Source organism: Mustelus asterias, chromosome 3, assembly GCF_964213995.1.
Source record: "Mustelus asterias chromosome 3, sMusAst1.hap1.1, whole genome shotgun sequence".
Lineage (NCBI taxonomy): Eukaryota > Metazoa > Chordata > Chondrichthyes > Carcharhiniformes > Triakidae > Mustelus > Mustelus asterias.
In genome coordinates this window covers 138,642,576-138,656,492 of record NC_135803.1, presented here as the reverse complement: position 1 = coordinate 138,656,492, position 13,917 = coordinate 138,642,576, and the positions used below count along the sequence as shown (strand labels likewise).

General features: G+C 41.5%; 1 protein-coding gene and 1 non-coding gene across 2 annotated transcripts in view; one reads left to right on the top strand and one right to left on the bottom strand.

Annotated features, from left to right (window-relative positions):
* Positions 1–13,618, top strand: part of LOC144485000 (POC1 centriolar protein homolog A-like) — a 99,216-nt gene extending 85,598 nt beyond the window's left edge. Inside the window, exons 10-11 of the mRNA XM_078203328.1 lie at positions 4,555–4,755; positions 13,192–13,618. Coding sequence (XP_078059454.1) covers positions 4,555–4,755; positions 13,192–13,272 — 282 coding nt within the window. The 3' untranslated portion in view covers positions 13,273–13,618. The remainder of the gene's footprint in view (positions 1–4,554; positions 4,756–13,191) is intronic.
* On the bottom strand, positions 10,651–10,849 carry LOC144492010 (U2 spliceosomal RNA). Its single transcript, XR_013497563.1, has one exon. It is a non-coding gene; the product is annotated as a U2 spliceosomal RNA (small nuclear RNA).
* Positions 13,619–13,917: the final 299 nt, after the last annotated feature.

Genomic DNA, 13,917 nt, shown 5'->3' with positions numbered 1-13,917 from the left:
TTCAGCTTCTCTTCAAAGCCAAATTGGTCACTGCCTCTGGTTTAAAAAAAATTGAACTAGCTGTGGTGAATTGTCTTTATCAAAATCTGTTTCTGCTACTCACAAAATTTGTCTTCAATAGATGCCCACACATATCCTTGTAATGTCACCTATGACATTACAAGGAAGTAACAATTCTGAACTTAGCTCCTAAATAAAGTGTAAAATTTGTTTGAAATTTTGAACTCAAATGGGGTCGTTTTTAACTTGGGACGATAGTGTTCAACAAGTGATATCAGAGTAACTGCTGGTTAAGCATCTCTCCAGATATTCATTTTGTATGTGAAAATCTGGAGCGGTGTAAAACAGGCAGTTGCTCCAATATCATCTGTTTTATACTTACACCTGAAGTCAGGATTTTAAAAAAATATGTTACAGCAACTGCTACTCGTAATGTTGCACTAGGAATTGCACATAGTTATGTCTATTTGAGTTAAACTCAAAGCAAGGTCAATAGTCCTGGAAATTTCTGGCACGCCATTTTAATCTGTTGCATAATAGTAGGACTTTGAGAATTATTGACTGTTTATTGATTTCCCCTACTTATCAGATGTCAAAATTTTACTTTTTCCCTTAAACAACTTAAATCTAATGTCCCTTTGGGCTATCTTTGATAGTAGAAATCCTGTTTTTTTTCCAGTTAGTGTTACAGATCAGAAACCCCAAGGTATATTATGAAGCCAGACTAGACCCCAACAATTTTCTATTTTAGCATTAGTGTGGGGATAGGGTATTTTACTCTAGGCATGATTCTACTGACAGACTAGGGATCTTTAATCAAAACAAATTTTATTTAACAATGCAGTTTAATTATAACAAATTAATTAGCTTAACTTTTAACCATTGAACAATTCTTAAACATGACCCGATACAATTCTTAACTACTTATCTACCACTGAGTTCCAATCAAGCAATATTTCTCTTTTAGACTTAAATCCCTCTTTATAATTAGTTAGCAACACAAAGGCATACTTACTTGACTTAGGTTGCCAGCCTTGGAGCTTTCAGAAATCCTCTATAGAGAGAAAGCGAGACAGAGAGACACTTGTTTCTTTAAGCAGATCCAGGCAGCAACTGCTTGTATTTTAAAATGAAATTGAAATGGTTTTGTTCCTGCAAGTTTAGCTCCTCCCATTAGCCACATGACTGTCTCTCAATCAAGCTTATCAAAACTCACATGGCTCTGCATAGCTAGTCTAAAACCCTAGGAGAACCTAAATAAACAAAAGAACCATTAACTCTACAAAGTAACACGGTCCTAGCTAATCAGTTATTAGCCTGCATTCTTAGCATCTGTTGCATGTTTACAAGACAAATCAACTCTTGTAACAAGACACTTCCTCTAAAAGGAACCCCACCTTAAACATAAAATATATTAAAATAGCACAGTATCATCACAAGTTACACAAAGTGGATGATCCACCACCAAAAAGAGGTCATAAGGGCATATTCAGACATTGAGTAGGAAACACACTTTACATTTCCAGCAAAACTTTGAAAATAGCCCATAACAGTTCAGGGATCAGATATTTCTTAAACCAAGAATTACTTCATTCAGAAAAATAACTTGTGCAGTCGGTTAACTTAGTTTCATGGTAGGTATTTGAGGTCAACTGACACAAATGTATTGTTTAAAAATAAATGAAATAAGTTTTTAATGAAAAGCTTCTGAATTAGGATATTTGGGCACAGGAAGGAAAAGAATCTAACATTGCTTGTTAATGCTCGTAATATATTGTAACAATAAAGGGTAGAAATTCAAATTGGTGTAGTGTGAATACAAACACATAGCACATTTGATATCGCTTTGCTGCTTATGTTTTGATGCTGATACTAATCACTTTTAACACCTGAGAAAAAAAGCACACACTGAACTGTGAGTATTGAGCATTATTGTTGCCATTTGGAATTTCTAGTCTAAATCTTTATTCACAATCATTTTCCATAGAACCTTAGAACTGCTACAGTGCAGAAAGAGGTCATTCAGCCCATCAAGTCTGCACCAACATGGCCGGCATTGTGGCACAGTGGTTAGCACTGCTGTCTCACAGTGCCTGGAACCCAGATTCAATTCTGGCCTTGGGTGACTGTCTGTGTGGAGTTTGCATGGTTCCCCCCCACCCTGTCTGCCTAGGTTTCCTCCAGTTTCCGCCCACAGTCCGAAGATGTGCAGGTTAGGTTGATTGGCCATACTAAATTGACCTTTAGTGTCTCAAGATATATAGGTTACGGGGGTTAGTGGGCTAAATACATGGGGTTATGGGGTAAGCCTGGGTAAGAGTCGGTGCAGGCTCGATGGGCCAAATGGCTTCCATCTGCACTGTAGGGATTCTGTGAACTCTCTGAAAGAGCATCTTACCCAAGCCCCTGCTTCCCCCAAACCCTATCTTTGTAACCTCACGAATTCACCATGGCTAATCCACCCAACCTACACTTCTTTGGCAGAAAGGGACAATTCAGCATGGCCAATCCACCTAACCTGCACATCTTTGGACTGTGGGAAGATACCAGAGCACCCAGAGGGAACCCACGCAGACACTGGGAGAACGTTCAAATTCCACACAGAGAGCCACCTAAGGCCGGAATTGAACCCGAGTCCCTAGCGCTGTGAGGCAGCAGCGCTAACCACTGTGCCATCCCAAATATTCAAATTCGTAAATTAGTTCCTCGGAACAGCCCTTCATACATTGTGGTCTCCACGTTAGGTGTAATGTACAAAAATAAATTCCTGACATCTAGTTCATGTGAGTCTGATGTACAAAGCTAGAACTGAACAAAGAGGCCAATAGGAGGTCTTGTTCCAGCACAGTAAAACAAAAATTGAAATATTTTGAGATCTAATTAGTGGAAAACCAGTCTTTCAAAGCTCTATGCACTTTGCAAAAAAGGAAAACATTAGTGAGAGAGGTAACTAATAGTCTCTGGGTGGGAATTTTTACTTCATATTTATGCAGAACAAACAGAACATTAAGCTTTCAAGAGTTTATTGCACAGCTGCTTATTTGTTTACGCACAACTCAGTAAAGGAATTGAAGTATTGCAGGACCTCCGTATGTCAATGTTAATGACCTAGGACAGGCCTGTCCAACTGCCTACAGCCACTGGAATCATTATACGTGGCCGCCGGGGCCAGTTTTCAAAATGCTAGAAGATTCTGCAAAGAGCCGCATCTGCAATCATAGGCCTTTCCTCTCCTGTGCATGTTGGGAGTGAGAGAGTGGGCTCTATTTTACCATTTTGATTCTAAGTGTTGGGCGGACTTGAAACTGGGAGTGTTTCAGATCCGACTTTTAGACCTGTTCTCAGGCGTCCCCGTACCCACTCTGCCTGAAAAAACATCAGCGATTCCAAATCACGCTGCTAAAGCCTATGGGCGGGGCTTAACGCGCCCGAAACCTGCAGCTCCATTTGACGCCTCCAACTGCACATGCGCAGAAAGAAAAATTATAGAATACGGCTCCCCTGCTATATCCTTCCCGGGCCGGATAATGCCTCGCCCTGCCTCCTACAGACATTGCCCCCCCCCCCCCCCCCCCGCCACATTACTGACCCCCTTTGACCCCCACCCATCCAGATCAATCGTGGGCCCCCCCCCCGCCCATCTCAGGCAGAGTGGCAGTGGACCCCCTCCTTCCCTCTTCACTGATCTCAGGCAGAGTACAGCAGGCCCCCACTGATCTCAGGCAGAGCGGCAGTGGACTCCTTCCCCCCCCCCCACCCACTGATCTCAAGCAGAGAGCCGTCGGACGCTAGGCACTTATCTCTTCTCTAACTGGAGCACTCGAATCAGACTCTTATGGAGCATGTCTGTTTCGTGCTGATTCCGGATGGGGGAAGTGCCGGTAAAGTTGGGCGTGCAGCCCATTAAGTCAATTTAAATGCATGCAAATGCATTTAAATGGCCGTCGTGCCTGTTTCAGACGTCGTCCCGATCATGGCCATTTTTGGGTCTTGACAAAGGGGGAACCGGCGCGGAGGCAGGCATGGACCGCGCTACTCACCTCACGCCTGACTTTACCAAGTTTTCGCACCCGCAAACTTGTGCAACGCGATGGTAAAATCGGGCCCAGTGTTTGATTGTGTGCGTGTGTGGGAGTGAGCGAGTGAGCACATGTGTGGCCATGAGTGTGCATGAGAGTGAGAGTGTGCGTGTCAGTGTGTATGCCTTCCCACTCTCAGGTTTTTCACTCAATCTCACCATCATGTACGTATACACACACACACACTTTTTAAAAACTTAACAATTTATTGCTATGACATTGTTTTATTTTTACTCAACAATTGTTTCTTTTCTTAATACTTTCTCTTGATATTCTGATTAAAGATGCGCCAAACTTTATCTTGCTGAAATTTGCTCATCAGCCCCTTGAATGAGAAACAAATGGAAATGTGCCCCTCCCCCAAGCAAAAAGGTTGGACAAGCCTGATCCAGGATGACTGTACAAAAAAAAGAGATGATGAAGGCTATCCATGAACAAAGTGCCAGTTTTTAAGTATCTTCTGTTTGTGTTTTAGAAGCCTTTGGCAAAAAACTTTTCAGACACTGGGTCAACTAACGTAAATCAACAAAAGAGCCATTCAAGCAACATTCTGGCATCAGACGCAAAACCTGTTCTTCCCTCAAGCCAGTTTCATCTGCAAGAAGGGAACGGCATCCCCTCAGCCCTTGCAAGTACTCTGGAACACATAGTAGGGCAACTGGATGTTCTCACTCAGGTAAGTGGCATCAGTTTCAGCACTTTGTCACTAGTGTAATATTGGGGAAGGTTTCCTATCTGAATCACCTGGCTTGAGTGTGTGTGCTTGTGTCAGCTACACTTAGCTTTTGTTTACAAATGGGGGGGGGGGGGGGGGGGTGGTTAGGGAGGGCAGTGGGTTACATCATAGTTTATTTGATGGTAGTTTGTTTCACCTATATCCCAAAACTTCAAAATTTACAATTAATCCTATAGAGTATCCAGAGACCTTGAAAATTGTTTTGTTGATATATATCTGAAACTGCTTCAGGTCATTGCAGTATGACATGGGTGGCATGGTGGAGCTGTGGTTAGCGTTGCTGCCTCACAGTGCGTTGGATCTGGGTTCGATTCCAGCCTTGGGTGACTGTGTGGAGTTTGCACGTTCTCCCTGTGTCTGCTTGGGTTTCCTCCCGGCGCTCCGGTTTCCTCCCACAGTTGAAAGATGTGCAGGTTGGGTGGATTGACCATGCTAAATTGACCCTTGGTGTCCCAAGATGTATAGGTTAGGGGGATTAGCACATTAAATGCATGGTGCTACAGGGATAGGGCAGGGGCTGGGACTCGTGAGATGCTCTGACAGGGGAGTCGGTGCACTTGATGAGCCAAATGGCCTCCTTTTGCACTGTAGGATATCTGTGACTGTACTCAGACAGTCGACTAACTTTGGTTAGAAATAGATGAATTAGCTTTCAATTAGTCATATTTTTATTCTTCAATGCGTGTTAGTTTTCAGTATGATAATGGATTAGTTTAACATTTTCCAATATTAACTATTGGCCTGAACGTCTGTGGAGTGGCAGTTGATGTTGGATTGGCACTCCACGCCCAAATTCTTACCTGCTTTTATTTCCCAGCCGGTCTCTCTCAACGTTCCGGCTCAGGCTGGGTGAGATCCTGGGGCTGAGCATCAAAGTGCAGTTGAGACAAAGTGAAGAAGGTTATACCATAAGCCAGTTAAGTTTAAAGGTCCATTGAAATTTAAATGTCCTTGACAGGCTGTGGAGAAGGTAAATAGATAAGACGTGAGTGCTGGGGGAGAGAGGAGGAAAATTGAGGTTGGGTGGTGGGTTTGGAGGTCAAGGGGCTAGAAGGAGTGGGGTTGGGGAACAGGGTGAGACTTCGGGTTGGCTCGGTCTTAGGGGTGTGGGGAGGAGATTGCCGGGCCTTGGAGAGGTGGGAGAAGGGGTGTTAGGCCTCAGACAGACTCTCACATTTCTCTCTTTTACACGCATGCACTTTTTCTCTCACACATACACATCTCTCAAACACACATACACACACACACGTCTCTCATACATCTCTCTCTCTCTCTCACTCACTCACACATACAGACACATCTCTCTCTCACACACACACACATGCACATCTCTCTCTCTCCCTAGCTCCGAGGCCACAGAGCCCCCCTCCCTCGGCAGCCACTGCTCTCCTTTTCCAAAATTAAGATTAGATAGATATCAACAACATAAGCATAGAGCATGTTCACAACACCATAGGTGAGGTGAGAGGAAATTCAAAAGAATATTTTTGGAAAATAGAGACTTGTTGCTGACACTCTACATGTTGCACTCATCAGAACAAATACATGACAAATAATCGCAGCAATTTACACTGCAAGAGGAAAGGATGGTGATTGGTTGATAAGTTGACTCTGGCTGGGGTATTGTCATGGAGAAAGCTATGGAGAACTATAGGCTCCCAGGTAATTCAATAAAGGTGCAAGGCTTGAACATGATCCTTTTGTTTGCAGAAAATGGGTCCCTGCATATGAATGTGTCACTTCTAGCAAGCATAAATGAGCCACATTATGAGCTCGGATGATTATCTTAAACTGGTTAATAACATTTGATGATTTACAAATTGAAAACCACCACCACATCATCATCCACAGTCCATTAACAAGCTCCTCAAGGAGCTTAACAGGCCTTTGATCTGAGGTAATTGTGTTCCTGTCCTCCCTTTTAAAATTGCATCATGTTCTAGATGTGGTAGAATGTAGTGTTTTCAAATCACACCCAGGGTAGGGTAGAATAAAGGATTGGGGTAGCCAATGAGATTAAACTGTGGCTTTACCTGATGCAATTTTTCAAAGCCATCTCGGCCTTTTGGCTAAGATGAAGTGTTAGATCAAGCCCAGGAGGGGTGCAATGCTTCATCTTGTCAGCTTGGATCTTGTTTGATCAAGCCCAAGATGGAATGTAAAGTCTTGACTTGTCAGCTTGGATCTTATTTGTCCCTCATGCTCGGGACTGTGTTTGGGCTTAATTGGATTTGGCTTTTCTGATCGGAAATAAAGTACTGGGGAAAAAAAGTCACACCCATAGTTGTTCCTGCCCCCATCGGCAATTGAAAATCAAGCCTATGATTGTTTTTGATCTTATCTGTTCCTTGCTATCTGACTTGTCCAGTTCATGTTAGTTGTGAATTGGAGTTAGGGTGGAACATAAATTGTGCTGTGTTAATTTATTACAAGCTTGACAGTACTTTCCGAGATATATCCACCAATTGCATAAACTGCCTGTGTTCAAGCCTATACTACTTGTTTTATGTATTATTTAAACCAGTTATTTGTTTTTTGTAATCCAGCTTCTTTCTATCAGCGTACTGTCTGAGGTGGTCAATGTTACATGTGTCAGGAGGTTATTTACCTTGTGGATTTGTTTGTGGAAGATTAGCTTTATTCAGAGAATCAGCAGTATCCAACCTACAGTAGGTAGTTTAACATTGCACATTAGGAATTTTAGTTTCCCCCTCTTAATTTTACTGCCAAACAAAAATAAACACACTGAAAGCTTTCCAAATTGAACATTATCTAGCTGTTTGAGTAATGCTAACAGAAATCCATTCTCATCTTCTAAAGAAAAGTTTGTGGGAGTAATATAAACAGTAAGAAGGTTTTGAAGGAAACGCACACAAGTGTCCCAGTGTGGTTAGAAATGATGTTTGCCTTGTGTACAATGGATGCATGATGTTTTGAAGCATATAATCACGAGCACTGAATTTAGGAATTTTGCACACAAGGTTTTCATGATATAAATGGTCCTTACTGTTTTTAAAAAAGAGACCCTTGTTAAAATGAGCTGGCTTTAAATTAAATCTAATTATATATACAGTTCCTAAATTAAGAAACACATTGCAATCATGTATCATAATTCGAAAGTGTTCCATTCTGTCATTAAAATTGACTAACCATGTCAAAATGTAATTCATATACAACTCACAAATTTGAAGAAGCATAAAGTACGATATTATAATCTTTACATACTCCGGTGATGATTTTTAAAAGCACATAATGTTAACTGTAGTTGTTCAAAGATGATGGTCAAATAGGATGCCGAGATACAGAATCTGTTTTCAGACGCTGATCGAAACTCGAGCAATGTTTTTGAAATGAGATAGCCATGTCCTATGTGAAAAAAGTTTTGTAAACTCAGAGGAGTTCATTTATTTCCATGTGTTTCTAATATTTGGCTTGAAAGCCACCATTTTGTCTACCTGAGAGAGAAGACATATGGTTTACATTGCTGGAGGAAGTAGGTTTGTAAACTGCCGTGTTTCTCTTGTGGCATGTGGTAAATAGCACAAGTCTAACAGAAAAGAAGGCTTGCAGGCATATTGGACAATTTATTGACATTCCATACTCTCAACCATTTGCTTAGACTGTTGCCCTCTGACCTGGCAGTCTGGTTCTACTGGGTTGCTATCACACTTACAAAGATACCTAAAGTGATTCCCCTTGTTAATGTGGGTCGTTCATGATTGGCAGTAAGACCGTAAGGCAAATGACATAGCTGAATGGATCAGATGGGTAAAGCTAACACTTTAAAAAAGAACATTCTAGGAACAGTGGAACCTTTTCAACATTAAAAGCAATTTAATTTTTTGCTTAAACCTCTTGTCTGCAGTACATCACCTTGATCTGAAAATATATCTGTCTCGAATCACTTTGATAACTATTTTCTAAATAACATTAAAGATTAGTTACCTTGATTAGGATTGCATTAAGCCTCAAGTCCTATTAAGTTATTTCAGTGCAGAAAATACTGCATTTATAGTAGCTCCTCATGGCCCTGGTGATGTGGAAACAACTCTATTAATATTATGGATAAAATTCTAAATCATTGAGGAATAGTAATTATACCTGCAAAGCCATGGCAATTTTTAAGTTATTAGTTTTGGTTCTACAGCTGCCAGTGGCTACAAGCATGCGAACAGAATGGTGTGCCCTGCTGCCCTCAGCTAGTGTGCTAAACCATTCAGCTCTTCACAGTCTATGAAAGAAAAAATAATTAGACCATAGAATCCCTACAGTGCAGAAGGAGGCCATTCAGCCCGTTGAGTCTGCACCGACTCTCAGACAGAGCATCCCATCCACGCCTTTCCCTGTAACACCATGTACTTGTCCCACTAATCCACCTAACCTACACGTCATAGGACACTAAGGGGCCATTTATCATGCCAATCCACCTAACCTGCAAATTTTTGGACTGTGGGAAGAAACCGGAGCACCCAGAGGAAACCCACACAGACACGAGTAGAACGTGAGAACTCCACACAGACAGTCGTCCAAGGCTGGAATTGAACACGGGTTCCTGGTGCCGTGAGGCTGCAGTGCTAACCACTGCACCACCGTGCTGCCAGATCTCTGTATCGTGCCATCAGGACATTCCAAGGCACTTTATAAACAAATGAGTTATTTTCAAAAACTGAACCATTTGTTACACAGGGGAATATGGTAGCCAATTTGTGTACAGGAAGGTTCGCAAGAAATTAGATCAATTACCACTTGATTTGTTATAATGATGATTGCAGAATCAACACCCTACCCTCCTTTAAATAGTGCCATGGACTTTTGTCTCTGTTTAATGGCTCATTCATAAAACAGCTCCCTGGTATCACAGCATTTCTTCAGTGCTTCACTGAAGCATCAGCCTAGATTAGGTGGTCAAGTCCTAGAGTGCAACTTGATCCCAGAGAGAAGAATACTTATATTTTTTGGACACTAAAGAAATCGAGGGATTGTGGTGACAAGGTGGAAAAGTGGAGTTCAGGTGGAAGGTCAACCATGATCAGATTGATTAGTGGAGCAGGCTCGAGGGGCAGTGTAGCTTATTCCTGCTCCCATTTCTTATGTCCTAATACTATCAACTGAGTCATACTCGCTCCATGCCTCCAGCAGCAAAAGTCTTTGAAATTATCTTCCTTTTAAGCCGTCACAGAAGCCACCTCTTTGAGCTAGTCCTGGATGCACAGAAGCCAGCAGCTCCTTTCATTTATTTTATTGCTGTGCCACTGAAGTCAGAGCTGCTCATTTCCCTTGCGAAGAGTATTGCAGAATGATGCCCAGTTTCCCGTTGCTTTTCTGTCCAGACAATGAATCCATGATGGATTTAAAATTAAAGAGTATGTTAATTGCTCTGTGCACAATGTAACTATGAGGTATTCTAACAAGTAGATGTGCACCATGCAGAGCTCATCTGCTTCCCATCTGGCCCAGCGGAATATTGGTCAGGAGCACTTAACAAAGGAGCTCTTTGGAAGAAGTTTTATTTGAGCAGTTGATTTTGTTCCCAAATATTTTGCCCCTCATAAAATTCAGGCTGTGGAACATACAAGGGCACAAGCACTTACAGTTCAAAATACCACCCTATCGGTTATCATAATCATTTTCAAAAGTTGTACAACGACCTGAGCAGCATGTGTTGGAGCACTCATTTGTTAAGCTGGAGAGTAATAGGATGCACATTTGCGCATGTGATGTATTATTCTCTTTTTTAATCCAATTCAATCAAATCAAGTCCAATTCAGAGTCTCAACAAGTGAGACATTCCCGATCCAAGCTGATAAGACAGGGCTCTTACCTCCTGTCTTGGGCTTGACCTACATGATCCAAGCTGATTGGAGTGGGCATTGCACCTCCTCCAAGGCTTGATCTCATTTGCATCTTAGCCAAAAGGCCGAGATGCCACTTTTAAAAATTGCTTCAAATGAAGCTAAAATGTAACCTAATGACTTCAACCAAGTACAGCATGTCAATACTACACTTGATCTTAGCCAAAAGGCCAAGAAGCGATGTATTATTCTCTCTTTCCTCCATCATCACATGCTGAGCTTTGATCTTAGTTCTCTAACCATGCGGTGGTAGCCAAACGGTTAGGTCAGTCCTATGACATTTATGTAAGTTTGTCCAGAATATGAAATTACCCTAATAACAGCTAACCTTTACCATGTCTATTTTATGTTGTCGATTTGAACTATTAATATTCACGATCTTTTGTTCCACAAACCTTGCTGATTACGTAAATATTTTTGGGCTTACGCTGAACTGATAAAATGCTCTCTCGATTTAATTTGTTCTGTGCATGCTCCATCAGTTATTATTTTCCCTACTAGCCTAGTTGTAAAAATGACACAGCAGTTCAGACTTTATATAAGGCTGTGTATTTACCGATTCAATATCATCATGTCTGCCTAAATGTGAAATTTTATCTTCACGTTTCAATGCCGATCGTATTTTTAGGATTTGCAATTTGCAGCACAAATATTGTGCAATGTCAATAATGAGCATAAAAATCTAATCAACATTATTTGCTGCCAAGCCCATTGCAGCAATTTCAGATTAAGTGTGTCCTCATTTGCCCCTGACTAGTTCTGCTAACTATTGGCAACTGATGTATCTTGCACTCTGCTAAAAAGAAAGGAAGGGTTAAAAATTAAATACTCAGTCGAAGAAATTGGGTATTTTAAAATGCTTTGAATGAATTCTGATGTTCTTAATCCTGATCATTTTAATTCTTGAGGTACTTCACTGAAAAGTACATGTAATGTTCTTCAAAACCTTTGGACAAGTCGTCTACTGCTTGATTTTTTCCCCAAGGGAAGATTTTAAACCATAAAATGTAAGACTTGAGTGGAACAACCATAATTTGGTTTACATATTAATGGTCCAACTTGACACTTTTCTTCGATTACTGATTCAAATGAATTATATTTTAATAAAAGGGATTGTCAGTTAAACTAGTGGAAGCAATTATTTAATATGGTATTTGTATTATCAACAATTCACAGACTATGGTTTCTTGACAATTGGTTAATAATTGGGATATTGTTGTAGTTAGAATGGTATAGAATGAAGGTTACAACGCTGCTCTGAAGAAGTAGATGCCTCTTGTATGCTGTGATGTGAATGTTTTTTGTCCTATGTGGGCCCCAACCCCAAGGGAATATCAAGGAAACTGCTTTACTCTGATCCATTTAGAAGAATCTCACTATACCAGATGTCGGAGCTCATAAAGTTTAGAGAGTCATGGTATCTGAATTGCAGGCAGAAGGAGAGCAGCATTACTATTATCTCCCTAGCCTTTGGTTATATTGGAGGAGGCAGTAAAACGAAACTGGGAATTAGATAAAAGTTTTCAACCAAATCTTTTTGTGCACGCACTATTTGGATATGGACAGTGTGCATTTGGATATGGACAGTGGGCGGCACGGTAGCACAGTGGTTAGCACTGCTGCTTCACAGCTCCAGGGTCCCGGGTTCGATTCCCGGCTCGGGTCACTGTCTGTGTGGAGTTTGCACATTCTCCTCGTGTCTGCGTGGGTTTCCTCCGGGTGCTCCGGTTTCCTCCCACAGTCCAAAGATGTGCGGGTTAGGTTGATTGGCCAGGTTAAAAAAAAAAAATTGCCCCTTAGAGTCCTGGGATGTGTAGGTTAGAGGGATTAGTGGGTAAAATATGTGGGGGTAGGGCCTGGGTGGGATTGTGGTCGGTGCAGACTCGATGGGCCGAATGGCCTCCTTCTGCACTGTAGGGTTTCTATGATTAAAGCAGTTTAAGTTTATCTATTAGTGTCACAAGTAGGCTTACATTAACACTGCAATTAAGTTATTGTGAAAATCCCCTAGTCGCCACACTCCGGCATCTGTTCGGGGTACACTGAGGAATAATTTAGTATGGCCAATGCACCTAACCAGCACAGCTTTCAGATTGTGGGAGGAAACCGGAGCAGCCGGAGGAAATCCACGCAGACACAGGGAGAACGTGCAGACTCCACACAGACAATGACCCAAGCTGGGAATTGAACCCGGGTCTCTGGTGCTGTGAGACAGCAGTGCTAACCACTGTGCCACCATGCTTTTATTCTGTAACTGATGTAAAATCAACCAAATTTTAGCAAGAAAGATGATGCGCTGCTCTAAAGCCACTCAGAATAATATATCATTTTATTTGTGATTGCTCTTGTCCTGTACGTTCATTTCTGTTTTACATGTGCCTGTTCATTTCATCTTCAAAGTGTTTGCGTATGACAGGAAGCAGTATCACAAGCCTCTAACGCTGTCATGTGAAAAGGCTATTTGTGCTGCATCTTCCCTTTACTTTCAATGAACAGCATTTTATCTTTTAATTTTACTCTTCAGACTGTGACGATTCTTGAACAGCGACTGACATTAACAGAAGACAAGCTGCGTGAATGTCTTGACAACCAACAGAAGTCATGATTAAAGTAAGGCCTACTGTTTGAAAACAGGAGTGAACCACCAGTGGAATTGAAAGATTAAGCATCTTAACTGGCAGATATGCTTAATGTGTGTTAATCCACAGATCACCAATCAAAGTTTTGTAAAATAGTTAATCCTCCTTGATAATATGATGCCTGAGTACAGCTGCACTGACATTTTTAGCAGTGATCTGTATACCTTTTTGTACGTTTTATACAATGATGCCCTCTGAGGGAGTATTTCTTATAATGCAATAAATTTCTTATAATTGTTTTATTTTACACCAAAATGAATCCATATGTATTTAGATATTAAACATTCTAATAAATTTTTTTATCTTAAAGTTAGTAGGTAACATTTGTCAAGTCCATCAGATGTGCTTTCATTGATTTGAACAGTTACAGTTGAACATGAAGGGCTGAATTTTGCCAATCAGTGGTGATCCCTGGGGAACGGCCAGCAAGAAAGCCAGGGGCCTCCCGAGCCTCTGCCATTTGGGGATTCAGTGACAGTCAGACAGTTAATGAACTGCCATTGGGGCTCCCATCCATTTTGTTGATAAAATCCCACCTCTAAGAGCTGCGGGCCACTCAGAAGGCCAGCAGCACCTCAATCCTAGTTGTGCCACCAGGAGCAGTGGGCAGT